At 40.2% G+C, this 24141-nt stretch overlaps 1 protein-coding gene across 1 annotated transcript in view; it reads left to right on the top strand.

The window, feature by feature from the left end:
* The window catches only part of LOC145875658 (uncharacterized), a 28370-nt gene extending 5740 nt beyond the window's left edge, over positions 1-22630 (top strand). The window contains exon 2 of the mRNA XM_082971496.1: positions 19281-22630. Within this exon, the coding sequence (XP_082827622.1) occupies positions 19281-20167 (887 nt within the window). The 3' untranslated portion in view covers positions 20168-22630. The remainder of the gene's footprint in view (positions 1-19280) is intronic.
* The last annotated feature ends 1511 nt before the right edge of the window (positions 22631-24141 follow it).

Raw genomic sequence — 24141 nt, 5'->3', positions numbered from 1 at the left:
TGTATTTATTTATTTTGCTCCTTTGCACCATATTATTTATATTTTAACTTTGAACTTTCTTCAAATAACATATCTACCATTCCAGTGTTTTACTTGATATATTGTATTTACTTTGCCACCATGGCCTTTTTTGCCTTTACCTCCCTTATCTCACATCATTTGCTCACATTGTATATAGTCTTATTTTTTTCTACTGTATCATTGATTGTATGTTGTTTTACTCCTAGTGTAACTCTGTGTTTTTGTATGTTGTCGAACTGCTTTGCTTTATCTTGGCCAGGTCGCAATTGTAAATGAGAACTTGTTCTCAACTTGCCTACCTGGTTAAATAAAGGTGAAATAAAAATAAATAAAAAAATAAATTGTAAGGATATTTGAATGTCCTGTTTAATATAATGTTTGCTAAAGCATTAAGAATGATGTGTAATTATTGAAGAACTGCGTTAATGACAGTATCCATTTGGGTGTTGTCAATAAAGTTAAGATTTTATTTATTTATAGAAACTAGAATATGCATATAATTATTAGCTTTGGATAGAAAACACTCCAAAGTTTCTAAAACTGTTTGAATGGTGTCTGTGAGTATAACAGAACTCATTTGGCAGGCCAAAACCTGAGAAGATTCCAAACAGGAAGTACCCTGTCTGACCATTTCTTGGCCTTCTTGATCATCTCTATCCAAAACAGGGGATCTCTGCTGTTACGTGACACTTCCTACGGCTCCCATGGGCCCTCAGAAGGCGGCAAAAAGCTGAATGGTGGCTTTGCAGGCCATGGCTGAAAAACATTAGCGCGTTTGGATAGTGGTCGGTCAGAATACTATGAGACTGAGGCGCGTGCACGAGTCGACTCCATGTTTACTTTCTCTCTCTTTGAACGAAAACAACCACTCCCGGTCAGAATATTATCGCTTTTTTACGAGAAAAATGGCATAAAAATTGATTTTAAACAGCGGTTGACATGCTTCGAAGTACGGTAATGGAATATTTTTGTCACGAAACGCGTCGGGCGCGTAACCCTTCGTCACCCTTGGATAGTGTCTTGAACGCACAAACAAAACGCCGCTATTTGGATATAACTATGGATTATTTTGAACCAAACCAACATTTGTTATTGAAGTAGAAGTCCTGGGAGTGCATTCTGACGAAGAACAGCAAAGGTAATAACATTTTTCTTATAGTAAATCTGACTTTGGTGAGGGCTAAACTTGGTGGGTGTCTAAATAGCTAGCCCTGTGATGCCGGGCTATCAACTTAGAATATTGCAAAATGTGCTTTCACCGAAAAGCTATTTTAAAATCGGACATAGCGAGTTCATAGAGGAGTTCTGTATATATAATTCTTAAAATAATTGTTATGTTTTTTGTGAACGTTTATCGTGAGTAATTTAGTAAATTCACCGGAAGTGTTCGGTGGGAATGCTAGTTCTGAACGTCACATGCTAATGTAAAAAGCTGGTTTTTGATATAAATATGAACTTGATTGAACAAAACATGCATGTATTGTTTAACATAATGTCCTAGGAGTGTCATCTGATGAAGATCATCAAAGGTTAGTGCTGCATTTAGCTGTGGTTTTATTTTTTGTGACCTTATATGCTAGCTTGAAAAATGGGTGTCTGATTATTTCTGGCTGGGTACTCTGCTGACATAATCTAATGTTTTGCTTTCGCTGTAAAGCCTTTTTGAAATCGGACAGTGTGGTTAGATAAAGGAGAGTCTTGTCTTTAAAATGGTGTAAAATAGTCATATGTTTGAAAAATTGAAGTTTTTGTATTTTTGAGGAATTTGTAATTCGCGCCACGCCTATCATTGGATATTGGAGCAGGTGTTCCGCTAGCGGAACGTCTAGATGTAAGAGGTTAACACAGTGTCCAAAGAAGGGCCAGATGTATACAGAATGGTGTCGTCTGAGTAGAGGTGGATCAAGGAATCACCCGCAGCAAGAGCAACATCGTTGGTATATACAGAGAAAAGAGTCGGTGTGAGAATTGAACCCTGTGGTACCCCCACAGAAACTGCCAGAGGTCTGGACAACAGGCCCTCTGATTTGACACACTGAACTCTATCTAAGAAGTAGTTGGTGAACCAGGCGAGTCAGTCATTTGAGAAACCAAGGCTGTTGAGTCTGCCGATAAGAATACAGTGATTGACAGAGTCGAAAGCCTTGGCCAGGTCGGAGAAGAGGGCAGTACAGTACTGTCTTTTATCGATGGCGGTTATGATATCGTTTAGTACCTTGAGTGTGGCTGAGGTGCACCCGTGTCCAGCTCGGAAACCGGATTGCACAGCGGAGAAGGTACGGTGAGATTCAAAATGGTCAGTGATCTGTTTGTTAACTTGGATGTTGAAGACTTTAGAAAGGCAGGGCAGGATGGATATAGGTCTGTAACAGTTTGGGTCTAGAGTGTCACCCCCTTTGAAGAGGGGGATGACCGTGGAAGCGTTACAATCTTTAGGAATCTCGGACGATACGAAAGAGAGGTTGAACAGACTAGTAATAGGGGTTGCCACAATGGCAGTGGAACATTTTAGAAAGAGAGGGTCCAGATTGTCTATCTCAGCTGATTTTTACGGGACCAGGTTTTGCAGCTCTTTCAGAACATCTGCTATCTGGATTTGGGTGAAGGAGAAGCTGGGGAGGCTTGGGGAAGTAGCTTCGGGGGGTGGGGAGCTGTTGGCCGGGGTTGGGGTAGCCAGGAGGAAAGCATGGCCAGCCGTAGAGAAATGCTTATTGAAATTCTCGATTATCGTGGATTTATCGGTGGTGACAGTGTTTCCTAGCCTCAGTGCAGTGGGCAGCTGGGATGAGGTGCTCTTATTCTCCATGGACTTTACAGTGTCCCAAATTTCTGTTTGAAAAAGCTAGCTTTTGCTTTCCTAACTGACTGTGTATTGGTTCCCGACTTCTCTGAAAAGTTGCATATCGCGGGGACTATTCGATGCTAGTGCAGTACGCAACAGGATGTTTTTGTGCTGGTCGAGGGCAGTCAGGTCTGGAGTGAACCAAGGGCTATATCTGTTGTTAGTTTTACAATTTTTGAAAGGGCCGTGCTTATTTAAGGTGGTGAGGAAATTACTTTTAAAGAACAACCAGGTATCCCAGTTTAGGTCACCTAACAGAATGAACTCTGAAGATAGATGGGGGGCAATCAATTCACATATGGTGTCCAGGGCACAGCTGGGAGCTGAGTGGGGTCTGTAACAGGCGGCAACAGTGAGAGACTTATTTCTGGAGAGAAATTTTTTTTTAATTAGAAGCTCGAACTGTTTGGGCTTAGACCTGGAAAGTATGATAGAACTTTGCAGGCCATCTCTGCAGTAGATTGCAACTCCTCCCCCTTTGGCAGTTCTATCTTGACGGAAAATGTTGTAGTTGGGGATGGAAATTTCAGAATTTTTGGTGGCCTTACAAAGCCAGGATTCAGACACGGCAAGGACATCAAGGTTGGCGGAGTGTGCTAAAGCAGTGAGTAAAACAAACTTAGGGAGGAGGCTTCTGATGTTAACATGCATGAAACCAAGGCTTTTACGGTTACAGAAGTCAACAAATGAGAGCGCCTGGGGACACACAGGGCCTGGCTTAACCTCTACATCACCCGAGGAACAGAGAAGTAGGATGAGGGTACGGTTAAAGGCTATCAGAACTGGTCATCTAGTGCGTTTTGAACAGAGAATAAAAGGAGCAGATTTCTGGGCGTGGTAGGATAGATTCAAGGGATAACGTACAGACGGGTATAGTAGGGTGCGAGTACAGTGGAGGTAAACCTAGGCATTGAGTGACGATAAGAGAGGTTGCATTTCTGGAGGCACCAGTTATGCTAGGTGAGGTGTCAGGGAAATTGCAAGATTATGTTATAATGCTTGTATTGCATTATAATGGTTGTTTTATTTGACAGAATAGAGTATTTTGTTAACTATTGTGTGTGTTTTACTGAGGATGGGCCTCTATGAGGTAACACGGACAGAGGATTTACGATGTCTTTGGGTGATAAAACCTAAAGAGCATTCCAGAGAACATGAGTTAATGGTTCTGTTCTATACCGTACCAGGAAGAGACGGTTCCAGTTTGGAGTAGGAGGACCAGACACTGGTCTTTACAATGAAAACTGCTGACACAGCAGATGCTGTCTGCTATGTATTATAGATATCTTTCATACAAATGTTAACCTTGTGACCATTCTATGTATCTGTTGTTCGTCATGTAGGTTGAAAGGGGTGTATCTTGGCTATAAAAGATCTTTGTACTTTTGTTTTGCCACTCTGAACGGATCATTAGAAAATGGTGAATCGTTGATAAGTCATTGCTATTGTAAAGATCTTATTATTAAAGATTTAGTTTAAGTATAACTCTAACTTGTGTGAAGTTTGTCTCTCCTCATTTGATAGTAAAGAAATTAACCACCACAGAGGTCACCGCATGTGTGGGAGGTGGGACAAAAGAGCTCTCTGAGGCATGTTGAGTGGGACGAGGGGCTCCGCAGTAAAATAAAACAATGATAACTACCCTAAACAACAGTATACAAGGCATATTGACATTAGAGAGACATAAAGAGAGGCAAAAAGCAATCACCCGTGTTGATTGGGAGAGCTAGCTAAGACAACAACGGGTAAGACAACAACAGTTAATCAGCTAAGACAACAACAACAGGTAAAATGGCGATGAATGGGCAGAGAGGGTCAGTTAACTACACACAGGGCCTGAATTCTAGGCTGGGGCCGACAGATAAACAAAACAAACAAAATGGAGTACCGTGATTAATGAACAGTCCAGCAGGCATCAGCTATGTAGCCAAGTGATCATAGGGTCCAGTGAACGGGAATATACGAAACAGGGAAGCCGGTAAGTAGTCGTTACTATGCTAGCCGGGAGATGCGCCTGGCTCGAGGCTAACTGGTGCTAACTTCGGGACAAGGGCGTCACCGACATCCTGCAAAGGCCGGTTGAGGGCACATCGGACGGAATTACGTCGGCAGACCAGTCGTGATGGATCGGCGGGGCTCCATGTCGACAAAGGGTCCAGGCCAATTGGCAAAAGAGGTATTGTAGCTGGAGTAATTTTGTTTTCTACCCGGGAGATGCACCTGGCTCAAGGCTAACTGGTGCTAGCTTCGGGACAAGGGTGTTAGCCACTATAGCCAATCTGGTGCAAAGGTCCAGAGCTTACGGCAGGAATCCGGTGTTGTATTGGCTTCTAGTCGTCTTAGTGAAGAGTCTGGGAGGAATCAGCTGTGTAGCCGAGTGATCATAGGGTCCACTGAGCAGGCCGGGAGATGGGCCTGGCTCAAGGCTAGCTTCGAGGCTGGGCCACTCGGTAGCAGCTAGCTAGCTGCGATTATCCAGTGTAATGGTCGGCTTGTCACCAAAAACACTCACAAACTTTTACAGATGCACAATCGAGAGCATCCTGTCGGGCTGTATCACCGCCTGGTATGGCAGCTGCTCCGCCCATAACCGAAAGGCTCTCCAGAGGGTAGTGAGGTCTGCACAACGCATCACCATCACCAGAAACGTTAGGAGCATAACATCAAAATTTACGAAGGCAAGCAGCAGCGGGAGGAGTAGGCTAAGGAAGAGGTTTTTTTCTGATGGTTAGGCTCTTATTTCAGAGGGGTGTCATCAATAGCCCATAATGACATAATGACAAAGTGAAAACAGGTAAAAAACCAAAAGACCTTATTTACTTAAGTATTCAAACCCTTTGCTATGAGACTCAAAATTGCGTTCAGGTGGATCTTGTTTCCATGAATCATCCTTGAGATGTATCTACAACTTGTTCGGAGTCCACCTGTGGGAAATTCAATTGATTGGATATGATTTGGAAAGGCACACACCTGTATATATAAGGTCCCAGAGTTGACAGTGCATGTCAGAGCAAAAACCAAGCCATGAGGTCGAAGGAATTGTCTGTAGAGCTCCGAGACAGGATTGTGTCGAGGCACAGATCTGGGGATGGGTCCCAAGAACACAGTGGCCTCCATCATTCTTAAATGGAATACTCTTCCTAGAGCTGGTCACCCGGCCAAACTGAGCAATTGGGGGAGAAGGGCCTTGGTCAGGGAGGTGACCAAAAACCTGATGGTCACTCTGACAGAGCTCCAGAGTTCCTCTGTGGAGATGGGAGAACCTTCCAGAAGGACAACCATCTCTGCAGCACTCCACCAATCAGACCTTTATGGTACAGTGGCCAGACAGAAGCCACTCCTCAGTATAAAGCATATGACAGCCTGCTTGGAGTTTGACAAAAGGCACCTTAACCTCTCTAGGGTATGTGGGACGAAATCGTCCCACCTACTCAACAGCCAGTGGAATCCCGTGGCGCAATATTCAAATACATTAGAAATGCTATTACTTCAATTTCTCAAACATATGACTATTTTACACCATTTTAAAGACAAGACTCTCGTTAATCTAACCACATTGTCCGATTTCAAAAAGGCTTTACAACGAAAGCAAAACATTAGATTATGCCAGCAGAGTACCCAGCCAGAAATAATCAGACACCCATTTTTCATACTAGCATATAATGTCACATAAACCCAAACCACAGCTAAATGCAGCACTAACCTTTGATGATCTTCATCAGATGACACTCCTAGGACATTATGTTATACAATACATGCATGTTTTGTTCAATCAAGTTCATATTTATATCAAAAACCAGCTTTTTACATTAGCATGTGACGTTCAGAACTAGCATACCCACCGCAAACTTCCGGTGAATTTACTAAATTACTCACGATAAACGTTCACAAAAAACATAACAATTATTTTAAGAATTATAGATACAGAACTCCTTTATGCAATCGCTATGTCCGATTTTAAAATAGCTTTTCGGTGAAAGCACATTTTGCAATATTCTGAGTAGATAGCTCGCCATCACGGGCTAGCTATTTTGACACCCACCAAGTTTAGCCCTCACCAAACTCAGATTTACTGTAAGAAAAATTGGATTACCTTTGCTGTTCTTCGTCAGAATGCACTCCCAGGACTTCTACTTCAATAACAAATGTTGGTTTGGTTCAAAATAATCCATAGTTATGTTCAAATATCCTCTGTTTTGTTCGTGCGTTCAAGACACTATCCGAAGGGTGACGAAGGGTGACGCGCCCGACGCGTTTCGTGACAAAAAAATTCGAAATATTCCATTACCGTACTTCGAAGCATGTCAACCGCTGTTTAAAATAAATTTTTATGCGATTTTTTCTCGTAAAAAAAGCGATAATATTCCGACTGGGAAACCCTGTTTTCGTTCAAAGACGAAAAAATAAAAACATGGTGTCGGCTCGTGCACGCGCCCCCAGTCTCATTGTTCTCAGAGCGACCACTATCCAAATGCGCTAGTGTTTTTCAGCCATGGCCTGCAAAGTCATCATTCAATGTTCTGCCACCTTCCGAGAGCCTATGGGAGCCGTAGGAAGTGTCACGTTACAGCAAAGATCCTAAATGTTCAATAAACAGAGCCAAGAAGTCCAAGGAATGGTCAGAGAGGGTACTTCCTGTTTGGAATCTTCTCAGGTTTTTGCCTGCCATATGAGTTCTGTTATACTCACAGACACCATTCAAACAGTTTTAGAAACTTTAGGGTGTTTTCTATCCAAATCAAACAATTATATGCATATTCTAGTTTCTGGGCAGTAGTAATAACCAGATTAAATCAGGTACGTTTTTTATCCGGCCGTGCAAATACTGCCCCCTACACTAGAGAGGTTAAGACTCTAAGACCATGAGAAACAAGAGTCTCTGGCTTGATGAAACCAAGATTGAACTCATTGGCCTGACTGCCAAGAGTCACGTCTAGAGGAAACCTGGCACTATCCTTATGGTGAAGCATGGTGGTGGCAGCATCATGCTGTGGGGATGTTTTTCAGCAGCAGGGACTGGGAGACTAGTCCGGAAAGTATTATGTGAAATTATTTTGATGTGATATTTAAATATTGTGTGAAATTATTCTGAATTGATATGAAAGTACATCAATTTATGCTTCTAGAAATGTATCTTAATTGAGAATCGATTCAGATTTAGATGGAATAGTTGACTATTTTAGCTGCCAGAGCCAGTCTACCTCTGAAAATAACATACAGTCCTTGGACCTTGAGGAGTAACGGGGGCAGCAATCAGCAGTAGAAACAATAACAAAGCGTACTCCCTGCCCGTTTCGGTAAAAAGTTGAGGGATGGGGCTGGAGAAATGTAACCATCCATGATATCAACATTATAGTTTTAACCATGTTTTGAGGATATACAGTGTTTGTTTATATTTACTGACAAACATTGGAGTAAATAAAAGCTTATATTTTGGGTTCTGATGGGGTTCGACAGTTGAACTAAGCTCATGAGGCATTTATAAGTGATTTCTTCAAGAAACAATGGGTACATATCATTAATGTATAAGTCCCAAAATGGATGTAACAACTGCTGATTGCCCCTTTAAGAGAACATCTTGGGCTAATCTAATAGGAGATATTGAGGACTACAGTATTTCAGGCATTGTCATTGGATGCATTTGATCAATTGTTAACGTTTTGTTGATGGTCCACTCTTGATGTTCTACACGTTACAGTGTAGCTTCAGCCATTCCTACAGAACAACATTAAAGTGTAGAACCCCTTTACTGCATATTGGTTCAACGACTGCAGAGACGGTACTTACTGGTGTTAAACACATCTCCAACCTCCTCTTCTTCCTCCAATGTGACAGTCATTTCCCCCTCCTCCTCTTTCACTCCAAAAACTGCAACCTCCTCTTTCTCTTCCTCCTCTTCTTTTACTGTAACATCCTCCTCCTCTTTCACTCTGAACGCCTCTTCCTCTTCTTTAACTGAAACGTCTTTCTCTTCTTCTTTCACGCTAACAGCTTCACCCTCTACTTGTTTTTGTATTGTAACATCTTTCTCTTCCTCCTCCTCTTTCACAAGAGCTTCTTTCTCCGTCCAGCAGACCTCCTCTTTAACAGGAGGAGAGTAGCTTAGTGAACTCATGGTCGGGGATGTTAGCTAGTTAGCATTAGCGACTAGCCTAGTTCTAAGCTAACTTAGCAAACCAGCTAGCTGACAAACAACGTAAATATATAATTAAATGGTCCAACAAGTACATACGACAGAAGTGTGTTTAATACACAGCGACTAATATACACCAAAACAGTGTAAAGAGCGTGAATGTTGTAGCTATGTTTGCTAGAAAGCTACCGAGGTGTCTGACTAGTTGTTGTTGTTGAAGGAGCGTCCCGTCCACTAGATTATACGTCACACTGGCAGCATCGCCTGAACCTAAAAGACGCACATCGCCATCTGCTGACTGGAGGGGGCAACGCAGTTGAGGAACCAAACGTTTATTTTTCATTTATTTCATAAAATATTAATATTACATTAAGTCGTTCAAAGAGAAGCATGTGTTGATTGATTCGTTTTTAATGAGTGAGAATTTAAAACAAACTTTACACCCACTACATATTTGCGTTGAACCATACTTCTGACATGGATCATTTTGACCCCAGAGGCATATCTTTTATCATGGCCAAAATGTATTTTATTCAATTCTTCCAATTTTTCATGACTTTGTCAATCAACTGGTTGTTAATAAATCTAAATCATGGTTTAGTGTTTCTGTATCAATATGGACTTTTAACAAATTCAAATCCTTTGGAGTCATTTTGACCCCAGACAAAAGCACCTTTGATAAATAGGACGTTTATTTCAAATCAAAATCACATTTTATTGGTCACATACACGTGTTTAGCAGATATTATTGCAGGTGTAGCAAAATGCCTGTGTTTCTAGCTCCGACAGTGCAGTAATATCTAACAAGTAATATCTAACAATTTCACAACATATACCCAATACACACACATCTAAGTATTTGAATCTAGGTTTCTCTGTAGACATGATCCATCCCACCAGAGGGTGGAGGGGCTCCTGTAACAGTGGTTTTGACCAGATAGACACCTGCAGACACACAGTATAGTGCCTCCCATGTACTCTCCTAAGATTGGGTTTTTCTTTACCATGTCTCACGTGACTGTGTACAAAACTGCCATTGGTAGAAAACTCTGCCAGCGGTATACAGCGCATTCGTAAAGTATTCAGACCCCTTCACTTTTTCCACATTTTGTTATGTTACAGCCTTATTCTAAAATGGATTAAATAGAAAAATGTTGAATAATTTTTCATCCTCATCAATCTTCACACAATACCCCACAATGACAAACCCAAAACAGGTTTTTAGACATTTTTACAAATGTATTTACTTAAGTATTCAGAACCTTTGCTATGAGACTCGAAATTGAACTCAGATGCATCCTGATTCCACTAATCACCCTTGAGATGTTTCTACAACTTGATTGGAGTCCACCTCTGGTAAATTCAATTGATTAGACATGATTTGGAAAGGCACACACCTCTCTATATCAGGTCCCACAGTTCAGTGCATGTCAGAGCAAAAACCAAGCCATGAGGTCAAAGGTATTGTCCGTAGAGCTCTGAGACAGGATTGTGTCGAGGCACAGGTACCAAAAAGGTACCAAAAAATGTCTGCAGCATTGAAGGTCCCCAAGAACACAGGAACACAGTGGCCTCCATCATTCTTAAATGGAAGACGTTTGGAACCACCAAGACTCATCTTAGAGCTGGCCGCCCGGCCAAACTGAGCAATCAGGGGAGAAGGGCCTTAGTCAGAGAGGTGACCAAGAACCCGATGGTCACTCTGACAGAGCTTCCAGAAGGACAACCATCTCTGCAGCACTCCATCAATAAGACCTTTATGGTAGAGAGGCCAGACGGAAGCCACTCCTCAGTAAAAGGTATATGGCAGCCCGTTTGGAGTTTGCCAAAAGGCACCTGAAGGACTCTCAGACCATGAGAAACAAGATTCTCTGGTCTGATTAAACCAAGACTGAACTCTTTGGCCTGAAATCAAAGTGTCATGTCTGGAGGAAAATTGGCACCATCCTTACAGTGAAGCATGGTGGTGGCAACATCATTACTGTGGAGATGTTTTTCAGCAGCAGTGCAAATTGTCCCCTGATATTGGTGTAATTTATCACCCATTTTGTCTGTATGAAAGTTAATTTCCCCTCAGGCACACATGAGTAATTTGTTATTCTTTCTCATATCTTACGCATATTCAGTGGCCTGACTGCGTCCAGACTACATCAAAGGCCCGTCCTGATAGATCTTAACGTAATGCAGCTTGGAGTGATCGGATGACGGAAGTCACATTTAGGTGCCAGGTGTAACTGAGGCCATAGACTATCCATTACTTTGAGTGTTTTATAGAATATGACTAAATGTGATTCTGTGTTGCAGGGGCATTTATCATTTTCAGCAAATCTACTGGGTTGGTTGAAAAGTGATACTAAATCTACATACCATGCACTATTTTGACATAGTGGAAAATATACTGAATGTATATTGTTTTTCATAGTAAGTTATGTGTTGCTTTTGCACATTTGTTCATTGGTTTGCTTAGTGTTGATTGGTCAGTCATTGGGTTCATTTGTTTTACAACATGTTCAAATCAAGCTTTATTTATACAGCACATTTCAGACATGGATGCAACACAATGGCTTGACAGGAAAAATGAAAAGAAGAGGATTAAAAAAAAGAATAACATCTGAAAGACTAATGAAGATTCTAAGGAAAATCCATTGATTAAAATATTTATTGGATGGATCCAACCCATAATATAAGGTTGTTTTACTCCATTGTTTGTTGTTACGTTCACCAGCAAGAAACCAGAAACGTCCCTTAAATTGAAGAGGGAACTAACAAAGAGTCACTGACAACAGTGTGAATTTATGAAAGCACCCGAATGTCCATTGAGAAAGCACAACGACTATACCATTTAGCTAAGCTAAGAATGATGTGAATAATCAAGTCAATAAACGTTGGGTAGTTAGTTAGATAGAATATAGTTCATATACTGGCAAGTTTGATGTATAAGTAGCCAACTAACGTTAGGTAGCTAGTTAACATACCGGTACATACTGCTGTAATAACATGCTTGCAAATAGTCAGCCAAAATGACGTGTAAAGTAACTTATTTGAAAAGTAATTATTTTATTACATTGCTCAACATTTTCTTAACATTTGTCATAATTAGTTAAAGCAATGAATTTGTATCGGCTCTCGTTGGACTTCGGCTGCATATTTTCCGCCATTTTCTACAAATCTAAAAAAACAACGGGAAGCCACGCCCATTTCCTGAAGAATTGCATTATGGACCCTAACGTACTGCGTGTTTACGTCATATTATGGCGAATTTAGTACGACATCCGGGAGGTTTTGGCATACTAACTATATCATTTTTTTGACATATTGTTTTGTATACGTTTTAAAGATTCTAAGTACTGTTCCAAATCAGATAAAAAAATTAAGAAAAGGGGCTTTTTCTTCATAAATTTTGATTTGTGAATGAAAGATTTTCCTAATAAAATAAAGAGATTTATGACATACTCACGTTCAATTGTGGAATCAGTGTAGTAAAATAATATGTCAAACTTAGTTAAATAAAGATTTGTGCAAACTTAAAAAAAAAAAAAAAAAAATACTAACTATATCATACTATGACCAATAAGCACACTATATACTCAATTAACATCACAAATAGTACGGTTAGTATGAGTATTCTAACACAGCTAATGACTTATCAACAGCTCTAACAATTTGACCCCCACAGGAAAATATACACTGGCAGTTATAGAAAGACCCATTTACTATATAACCATTGATTCTTGAAGAATATAACTTATAAATGCCTCAAATGTTTCAACTGTATTACCCCATCAGAAACCAAAACATAAGCTTGAAAAACGCCACTGTTTGTTAACAAGCACTGTATAGCCTTGAAATCTGGTTAAAACTATTATTTTGACCTTATGGATGGCCAGTGCTTGTATTTATAGTGTAGTCAATTCAGGGGGTAGTCCTGGACTGAACTCAAACCTGGGTCCAGCGACTGTCAAGTCAACAGCTTATAACTGTTACGCCAAGATGTCTGAACTTCTTGACGAGGTCGCTAGGTATTGGGTTACGGTTGCTACAATAGCTTCTCTATGAATTTCAGAGTGGTTACAATTCTCCTTCCCCCATCCCTCAGCTGCTTACCAAACCAAGTCACTGGGCAGCCATTTTGTTTCTGTTTAAAAACTAGGTTGTCCCTTTAAACAAGCCACACAATCAACCAATTAATCTGCAGTTCAAACAATAACAAAGCTGTAATTCCACCACTGATTTGGTAATAAGATGATGATGGGGCTGGAGAAATGTAACTACTCTCAAATTCATAGACGGACCTATGGATGCAAGGACTGACCATCCATGATATCAACATAGTTTTAACCATGTTTTGAGTGTGAGTGTTTACAGTGTTTGTTTATCATTTAAATTGTTTCTAAACATTGGAGTATAAAAAGCTTATTTGGGGTTCTGATGGGGTACAACAGTTGAACTAAGCTCATGAGGCATGTGTTATATTCTTCAAGAATCAATGGCCATAAATAAATAATTTAAAAGTCAAAATATTGATGTAGCTATTGAATATTTCCCCTCTAACACCACACATCAGTTCAACAACAACATCATCTTTATCAGGAGGAGAGTAGCTTAGTGAACTCATGGTCGGAGATGTTAGCTAGCTAGGCTAATGCTAACTTAACCAGCCCGCTAGCTGACTAATAACAACAACACCGCAAATATGAAATTAAATCTGATAACTAACTAGACGACAGAAGTGGGTTTAAAACACAGTGGCTAATATACACGAAAGCGTCTAAAGAGCTTTATTGGTTCGGCTATTTTGTCTAGCAAGCTACCGAGGTGGCTGAATAACTGTTGAAAGAAGCGTTCCGTCCACTGCATTATACGTCACACCAACAGCATTACCTTAAATTCCCACACCGCCATCTGCTGACTGGAGTGGGTAACGCAGTTGAGTAAAATGTTTATTTTATTGTCAGACAAAAAGTTAAAGTGTAGGAAGCATTCGTTTTTACTCGCTAGTGTAACAACACAGTGTGGTTAAAGACGTAGTAAGCTAGTTGTAGTCACGATATGGTTCCCTATAAGTACAAACAGTTATGTTTTTGCGTTGTTACATATTTCTTGACTTATTTCCGGATGTCTTCTAAACTACCCACAATGCACTATGTGCTACAGAGTTTGTATGCTAGCTCGGTATTTAGCTCCAGCTTGTAAACGTCAGCCACACCTCATGCTTTCATATACTGTGTGGTTGTGATATCTAGTGGGAACGCATTAGCACGGTAGACTCTGCTGCCTTGTTGTCAGTAGGGATGTTACTTTTGATACCGGAGCTACGAGGCCTGCGTCCAAATCGATAAGCAGTAAACTTCAAAGCAGTGTACCGATGCCTGTATCACTTTATCAGCAGCACGTCATCAATGGCGTCTGAAGCTTCATTTCATCAAACAACCACCTGATTGGTTTGGTATTGGGCTTGAAGATCCCACCCAATGTGTTCTCTAATCTCATAAAACATTTCAGTGTCTTTATTCTCCCAAGGGGAAGGTGCTGGAGTATTGAAAACATGGGTGGCAATAATTCAGACCCCTACCTTTTGAGAATTACATGTTAAACTAAATATCTTTCTCTGAGCTATTGTATTAGTATAAAATCATTTCCCTGTATTTTTGACACAATATAGCTCAGTATTTGAATTTTTTTTATAGAGTCGTTTTTGCTCATCTTTATCAAGAGTGTCAACAATTTTGTCCCCCACTGTACCTCCATACTGCTGCTACATGGTGTAACAATACATCATGTAGATGTATATAATGAACAGACTAGGTCTATACTGCTCCTACATGGTGTAACAATACATCATGTGGTGCTTTAAGGCGATGCTAGTGTGACGTATAATGTAGTGGACGGAACGCTTCTTTCAACAGCAGCAACAGGGAATTTGTAGATCAGTCAATCGGCAGTCGCTTGCAATGTCGAACAAGCCATTCCTCCATACAGAATCTCTCCAGGTCCTTGATTTATTTACTCTGTCTTATGGACTGCCCTGTTCAATTCAAACCACAGGTTTTCAATGGAGTTCAAGTCCGAAGACTGAGATGGCCACTGAAAATGTTGATTTTGTGCCCAATTAACCATTTCTTTGTGGATGTTGATGTGTCTTGCTGGAAGATCCACTTATGGCCAAGTTTCAGTCTCCTAGCAGAGAGGTAACCAGGTTTTGGGCTAAAATATCCTGGTAGTGGGTCAAGTTTATTTATTTATTTTATACAGTAATTTTAGCTCATCTTTATCAAGGGTATCAATAACTAGGTGCTTATTTTGATATCTAGTTATTTGACCGAATCAGAAATACAGATGTGGAGTAGATGTAGAGTTTGTTTTAAATTCTCATAAAAATCTGAACTAATCAAACAACACTTGTTGCTCTTTGTACGTGTTGATATAATATTCATATTTAATGGAGAGGAAAAAAACGTTTCCCTAAACTGCTTTATAATATTATAATTCAATGAAGAATAAAAATAGTTTTCCCTCCTCAACTGCGTTTCCTCCCTCCAGACAGCAGATGGCGATATGTGTCTTTCAGGCGATGTTTCTAGTGTGACGTATAATCTAGTGGACGGAACGCTTCTTCAACAACTGCAGCCACCTCGGTAGCTCGCTAGCCAACAAAGTCGGAACATTCAAGTTCTTTAGACAATTTCGTGGTTTATTTGCTACTATGATTTAAACATACTTATGTGGAAACAACTAGCTACCCCATTTAATTTAATATTTACGTTGTAAGTCAACTAGCTGGCTGGTTAAATTAGCACTAGTCTAGTCGCTAATGCTAACTAGCTATTATCTCCGACCATGAGTTCACTAAACTACTCTAATCCTGTTAAAGAAGAGGTCTGCTGGACGGAGAAAGAAGCTCTGGTGAAAGAGGAGGAGGAAGAGAAAGATGTTACAATACAAAAACAAGTAGAGGGTGAGGCTGTTACAGTGAAAGAAGAAGAGAAAGACGTTACAGTGAAAGAAGAGGAAGAGGCGTTCAGAGTGAAAGAGGAGGAGGATGCAGTTTTTGGAGTGGAGGATGAAGTGAAAGAAGATGAAGTCGTTTTTGGAATTAAGGCTGAAGAGGGGTCAATTACTGTCAATGATGAAGAGAAGACTGGAGAACTGATTAACACCAGTAAATACAGTGAGTACTATCTTATAAAACAGGGACATTGATCTGATTAACACCAGTAAATACAGTGAGTACTATCTTATAAAACAGGGACATTGATCTGATTAACACCAGTAAATACAGTGAGTACTATCTAATAAAACAGGGACATTGATCTGATTAACACCAGTAAATACAGTGAGTACTATCTAATAAAACAGGGACATTGATCTGATTAACACCAGTAAATACAGTGAGTATTATCTAATAAAACAGGGACATTGATCTGGTTAACACCAGTAAATACAGTGAGTACTATCTTATAAAACAGGGACACAAACTCTGCAGTTGTTGAACTAATGTGTGATTTTTAAAAGGACATTCTACACTTGAATATGTTTTTGTACTGTATGAATTGTCCATGAAGTCCTCCAGGGATTTTTAAACTTTTCCTGTTGAAAAGTGATATATAAATACAGTAAATTATAAACACACTAATGGGAAACAAATACATGTTTTGAGCAAAATAGTGTTTTTTTAACAACTGCAAACTAGAAGGAGTGAGTGATGTCATAGTAAGGCCTTCAAGGAGTTGGCTTGATGGGAAGTCGTGATGTCATCCAATAGGAGACTGATCTTCATGTGAATATTCATTATTCTTTTTAAAATCCTTCCTGTTCTGTCAAGTTGTTTGTTGATCATTGCTAGAAAGCCGTTTTCAAGTCTTGCTATAGACTTTAAAGATGATTTAAGTCCAAACTGTAACTAGGCCACTCAGGAACATTCAATGTCATCTTGGTAAGCTCCTCCAGTGTAGATTTGGCCTTGTGGTTTAGGTTATTGTCCTGTTATGACAGTTTTTTGTATTCAGATCTCTGAAATGCTCTCTACCTACGTAACATTTAGTGTCTCCTTATGTTACGCTGGCAAAACAGTTTTTATGGGCACAGAAATCCTAAATAATTTCAGAGTTTGCTAAATCCAATGGTTCTAACCGAGAGTCACCTTAACTTTATTGACAACACCCAAATAGATACTGTCATTAACGTCGTTCTTCAATAATTACACATAATACTTAATACTGTAGCTGTTTAGTTACAGTCACATGTTCAACTATCATCAGCTGATCCAGGAAATCATTTTCTGAATGACAGTCACATGACAAACATCATGACATGCAACAACAACCAAAGTGCTTCTTCATTCATTACTCTGGTAAAGACAGTTATGCCGTGCTCCACGTTGGATCCAACATCCCTAACAAATGTATGTTTATAAAGTGTTATTGTCTGCTTGATTTACAGTAGGGTCTTGTTAGTCTGTTTGGACACAGAGATACTTAGCTCATAATGTGTAGAGAACTGTTCCTTGATGGATAGGCTATTGTTCAACACACAGAGCTATTTTCCTATATTCAGGACATTTAGAATGACAACACATTACAGAGTAGCCTAGTGGGATTATTCACAAAATTATCTGGTGATCAGGTTATGAAATGTCATGACAAAAACATTTTAGTTTCCATGTTTCACCTGAAATATTAAATGATTTATAGTCCTAGGTCTATGTTATTGTTAGGTGAAGTTATGGGTCTTACAGTTGGTCTACGTTATTGTTAGGTGAAGTTATGGGTCCTACAGTAGGTCTATGTTGTTGTTAGGTGAAGTTATGGGTCCTACAGTAGGTCTGTGTTGTTGTTAGGTGAAGTTATGGGTCCTACAGTAGGTCTATGTTGTTGTTAGGTGAAGTTATGGGCCAATTTGTTAAACACTTAGTGTACAAACCCTCATTGTCAGGCTGATGGAAAAGCCAAAGAGCATTTTACTGGTTGAAGTGTTTTTTAAGTATAAATCAGTTGATATGCGACAATAACACAAACATATTAAGCAGGTGATTCAAGCGAGTCTTACAATTATAATCCATATTTAATGTGAAATGCACTCATAAGCAACCTGTAAATGGAGACTGTTTTTGCTGTCAGCCTATGAGAACTCCCCTGGGTTTTCCCCCACGGTGGTGAATTAGTGAATAGACACAGAACTTAATGTGAGTTTCCTTGAGTAGCACTCCTGATCTAGTGCTGTAATATTCAGAATACATTGTGAAAACGAAAATCTTTGCTCACCATTTTTTGCTCCAGGCATATATACTACATCCATAACTAGTGGTTTCCTCATTACCATATATACTACATCCATAACTAGTGGTTTCCTCATTACCAGATATACTACATCCATAACTAGTGGTTTCCTCATTACCAGATATACTACATCCATAACTAGTGGTTTCCTCATTACCAGATATACTACATCCATAACTAGTCGTTTCCTCATTACCAGATATACTACATCCATAACTAGTGGTTTCCTCATTACCAGATATACTACATCCATAACTAGTGGTTTCCTCATTACCAGATATACTACATCCATAACTAGTGGTTTCCTCATTACCAGATATACTACATCCATAACTAGTGGTTTCCTCATTACCAGATATACTACATCCATAACTAGTGGTTTCCTCATTACCAGATATACTACATCCATAACTAGTGGTTTCCTCATTACCAGATATAGTACATCCATAACTAGTGGTTTCCTCATTACCAGATATACTACATCCATAACTAGTGGGTTCCTCATTACCAGATATACTACATCCATAACTAGTGGTTTCCTCATTACCAGATATACTACATCCATAACTAGTGGTTTCCTCATTACCAGATATACTACATCCATAACTAGTGGTTTCCTCATTACCAGATATACTACATCCATAACTAGTGGTTTCCTCATTAGCAGGGAGGTGTTTCTACAATCAAATTGCCCTCGTGCTGCAATTTTAGCAAACACAGAAAGGGGCCTATATTGGAGACCAAAAGTCGTCTGGCACACTGCTTCGAGTTTCAACAACATGAATAACTTATTTCTAGCCTACAATCATCGATTTCACTACTAATGTGAAAACAAGACAAAATATAACTTTTCTTGCTCATTTTAAGGCAAATATCAAATAATTTTAACATTCATTACAGACGTCAATTGTTGTACAACATCATGGCTCCGCTGTTGGCATCACCTTTTACAGTGGATTACCGCTGTTGTGGGCCTTTAATCATCTGTCTGACTTTGTTGTTCACACAGGAGAGATACTTCACTATCGTGGATCCTCTGGGGAGCCTCAACAACATCATGATGCTGAAGAGGCAGAGAAGAGTCTCTCCACATTAGAACACCTCAATAAACACCTGCAGACATCCACAGGGAAGAGAACTCACTGCTGCTCTGACTGTGGGAAGAGATTCACCTCATCAGGCATTAAAATTCATCAGAGAACACACACAGGAGAGAAACCTTATAGCTGTGATCAATGTGGGAAGAGTTTTAGTCAATCTGGCCATCTGATATCACACCAGAGAACACACACAGGAGAGAAACCTTATAGCTGTGGTCAATGTGGGAAGAGTTTTGGTCGATCTGACTCTCTGACTCAACACCAGAGAACACACACAGGAGAGAAACCTTATAGGTGTGATCAATGTGGGAAGTGTTTTGGTCAATCTGGCCATCTGGTATCACACCAGAGAATACACACAGGAGAGAAATCTTATATCTGTGGTCAATGTGGGAAGAGTTTTGCTGCATCTCGCAGTCTGACTCTACACCAGAGAACACACACAGGAGAGAAATCTTATAGCTGTGATCAATGTGGGAAGAGTTTTAGTCAATCTGGCTCTCTGACTCTACACCAGAGAATACACACAGGAGAGAAATCTTATAGCTGTGATCAATGTGGGAAGAGTTTTAGTCAATCTGGCTCTCTGACTCTACACCAGAGAATACACACAGGAGAGAAACCTTATAGGTGTGATCAATGTGGGAAGAGTTTTGGTCGATCTGGCTCTCTGACTCTACACCAGAGAATACACACAGGAGAGAAACGTTATAGGTGTGATCAATGTGGGAAGAGTTTTGGTCAATCTGGACATCTGACTCAACACAAGAGAACACACACAGGAGAGAAACTTTAACTGTGGTCAATGTGACAAGAGATACTCTGATAAAAGATCTCTGATCAAACATCAGAAAATACATGAAGGAGTTGTTTCATGATATCAATGAAATGATGTCACAATGTAGAATGTTTTAACATTGTAGAAGGAGTATTTTAATGATGTCACAATGTAGAACCCTAAACGTTTGTCCCCTGTTCTATTGATTTCAACATGATATGGATATTAGCCTCAGGGGGAAAATCCAGTCTCTGAAATGGAAGAGTACTATTTATGAGATTTAACTAAAAGTGACTAACACAAAAAGAGCTGTGTTACACTTACCATGTTGGTGACCCACTGGAATCAAAATGCACCACTTCAAAATGTAGCTAGCTGTTTTCTACAAGTTGTCCTTTAACCAGTGATGTACACATTATTCCCAGATTCTGTGTGGTTTTTGAGCTGTTAGTTTTAACAGGAGGTGCAACCTCATCTCCCTCCTCTCGCACAATTGATTTCAACATGATATCTATGAGTTATGACAAATAAGTGTTGTGTTCCTTTGTTTAGCGACCCCTAAATTTAAATGCATCACTCCAAAATGTAGCTGACTGTCTTCTGCAGGTTGTCCTCTAACCAGTGAGGTAAAATATATCTCCATTTCCATGTGTTTTTTGTTTTGTTGTGTTAGTTTGAAGAGCAGATTCAACCTGATTTCCCCCCAAATGGATATCAGTGATTTATTGCTACTTGTCAAAACAACAGCGTTTTTCGTGCTTGTGCAGTTTATAAGCTGCTTGTTTTAAATAATACAAGTAATATGATTATTGTGGCAGATGTTTGTGTATATAGCACATTTTATGTTTAGATTTGGACATGTTAAAATTGTGTTTTGACATTGGGGATATCCCACCTAGCAACATGTAATTGAAAAGCTGTTGAAAATAAGACTATGCAACCAAATATTTCATATTTACATTTCATGTAACATTTAGTAATAATTATTTATGTAACCAACTGACTATTATATTGACATTGTTACCCTGCTTTTATAATATCAGGGTTCATTCTCAGATGTGCCAACCCAAATGTACTAGAGCATGACATTGGGGACTGGGCCCCGATCCAACAACATGCCTATGTAGTGAACCCTGAGAAGAGAGAGAAGCTCTGCAGTGAGGTGGAAAGTTACTATGGATATTGCAGGAGTTTCCTCTTGAAATCAGACATGTCCGTGGTGAGGACAACTTGGTTGCTGATTGTCTCAAGGGTGGGCAGTCAAAAAGATTTGTGTTTTGCGTTTAGCCAGTGAGTTGCCATGGATCACAATTTATTTTGACTGCACGTTTTTCCGTATTGGAGATGAGTTTTGTTTGGGCTCGTTCCAAGGGGACGAGAGTTCTAGAAGCTAGTGAGTTTTAGGAAGACGAGAGTTCTAGAAGCTAGTGAGTTTTAGGAAGACGAGAGTTCTAGAAGCTAGTGAGTTTTAGGAAGACGAGAGTTCTAGAAGCTAGTGAGTTTTAGGAAGACTAGAGTTCTAGAAGTGTATATATATTGTCTTGAATTGTTGACAGCCAGTGGACACCATGTTTATATTGGTGAAGCATTGTAGTTGATTATAATGTGAATTGGAAGTTTTTTTCTGTTGTTGGTAAGCATTCTCTTAAGGTGTTACCGTCTTTGGTTTTTCCATTTTTGTTTTGAGGTTTGGAATGTAGCACGTAGGACGCACTGATTGGTGTCACCTCGTTAGTCAGTATGTGTTACACCTGTGCTGGCTTGTCCATCTCGTTAGTGGGAAGGTGTTTCACCTGAGCTGGTCCAGGTTCTATTTAAGAGTGTCTGGCCCAGTGCTCCAGTTGTCTTGATACATGTGGAGAGTCAACACCTTTAGTTGCTCCACCTTTTTGGTTTACTTCCTGTCTTTAAGTTTGGTGTGGGATTTTCTTTTGTGGACACTGAGAGCAAAATTGCAAGATTATGTTATAATACTTTTATAATACTTATAATACTTTTATTGCATCAAATGGTTGTTTTATGCAACTGAATAGAGGGTTCTTAGAACTATTGTGTCTGTGTTCTACTGAGGATGGGCCTCTGGGAGAAAACACTGACAGGAGATTTACAATGTCTTTTGGGTGATAAAACCTAAAGAGACTGCATTCCAGAACATGAGTTAATGTTTCTGTTCTATATGGTACCAGGGAGAGATGACCCCAGGGCCAGACCCTGGTCTCTACACAAAGAGTACTGTTTTTACAGCAGATACTGTCTGCTGAGAATTATAAGTATCTTTCATACAAATGTTAACCTTGTGACCCGTTCTATACATCTGTTGTTCGTCATGTAGGTTGAAAGGGCTATAAAAGACCTTTGTACTTTTGTCCCGTGGGTCCACCAGCCATCATTATCGTAGGGCACTCAATTGATTCACTTTATATGTGTGTGTTGTATTGACCTGCTCCCTTATAAGTGAATAAAGATTTAGTTTAAGAATAACTCTGACTTGTGTGATAAGTTTGTCTCAATTAATATTAAAGAAATTCACCACAATTGGCGATGGGGATGTGAATCTTGACTTGGTGACCGCTCCTGGTGACCTGGGTAAATGGTGCTCCAGGGATCCCTCTAACTTGGGATCTCAGGGAGACCACACTTCGGGAACAGAACAAATGGACCCACCTTTGATCTGAGAGGCAGCGAGCCGAGTGGATACCACATCTCGAACGTAGTTTAAAAAAAGAGGTGAGTGAAACACGCAAAGTGGAGTTTTTAGAAAATCCTCGTAGGCTCTGAGTGTGTATTCCTGTGTCTAGGTGTAAACAGGGCCCAGTCAGGAGGCTCTGAGTGTGTATTCCTGTGTGGAGGTGTAAACAGGGCCCAGTCAGTAGGCTCTGAGTGTGTATTCCTGTGTGGAGGTGTAAACAGGGCCCAGTCAGGAGGCTCTGAGTGTGTATTCCTGTGTGGAGGTGTAAACAGGGCCCAGTCAGGAGGCTCTGAGTGTGTGTTCCTGTGTGGAGGTGTAAACAGGGCCCAGTCAGGAAGCTCTGAGTGTGTATTCCTGTGTGGAGGTGTAAACAGGGCCCAGTCAGGAGGCTCTGAGTGTGTATTCCTGTGTGGAGGTGTAAACAGGGCCCAGTCAGGAGGCTCTGAGTGTGTATTCCTGTGTGGAGGTGTAAACAGGGCCCAGTCAGGAGTCTCTGAGTGTGTATTCCTGTGTGGAGGTGTAAACAGGGCCCAGTCAGGAGGCTCTGAGTGTGTATTCCTGTGTGGAGGTGTAAACAGGGCCCAGTCAGGAGGCTCTGAGTGTGTATTCCTGTGTGGAGGTGTAAACAGGGCCCAGTCAGGAGGCTCTGAGTGTGTATTCCTGTGTGGAGGTGTAAACAGGGCCCAGTCAGGAGGCTCTGAGTGTGTATTCCTGTGTGGAGGTGTAAACAGGGCCCAGTCAGGAGGCTCTGAGTGTGTATTGCTGTGTGGAGGTGTAAACAGGGCCCAGTCAGTAGGCTCTGAGTGTGTTTTCCTGTGTAGAGGGGGCACCTTGGAGGTGTAAACAGGGCCCCCTCAGAAGTGGTGAATTCCAATGATTTTAAATGTGCTGCCAGGTATGCCCTGGGTTCGGTCATTTAGCGTTAAATATCTAGAATCTGTGTGAACGAGATGACAACTAGAATCTGTGTTTACTAGTTAAGACCATTTATGATATAGTACAAGATAGTAAGGTGCACCTGTAATTATTTTAAACCTGGAATTGTTTTAAACCTGTACCCCATTTTAGATATATTGAAAGATATAAATGTATGAGTTACATTATCCTAGGAACTAACCATGAGATAGAAATGTGGAAATATTCCCGCAGGTTAAAATATTGTTGAAAAACAACTAATTGATTAGGTATGTTTGGGAATAGCATTGTGTGACTGTGATATGAGAGTTGTGTGACTGAGTCATAATCTGATGTTTGGATAGTAACAGAGATCTATAGTTCCTCCTAGAGATCTATAGTTCCTCCT

Source organism: Salmo salar, unplaced genomic scaffold, assembly GCF_965601325.2.
Source record: "Salmo salar unplaced genomic scaffold, fSalSal1 ptg000306l, whole genome shotgun sequence".
Taxonomy (NCBI): Eukaryota; Metazoa; Chordata; class Actinopteri; order Salmoniformes; family Salmonidae; genus Salmo; species Salmo salar.
Note: the sequence above shows the minus strand (reverse complement) of the source record. Positions and strands in the feature narration are given on the sequence as shown.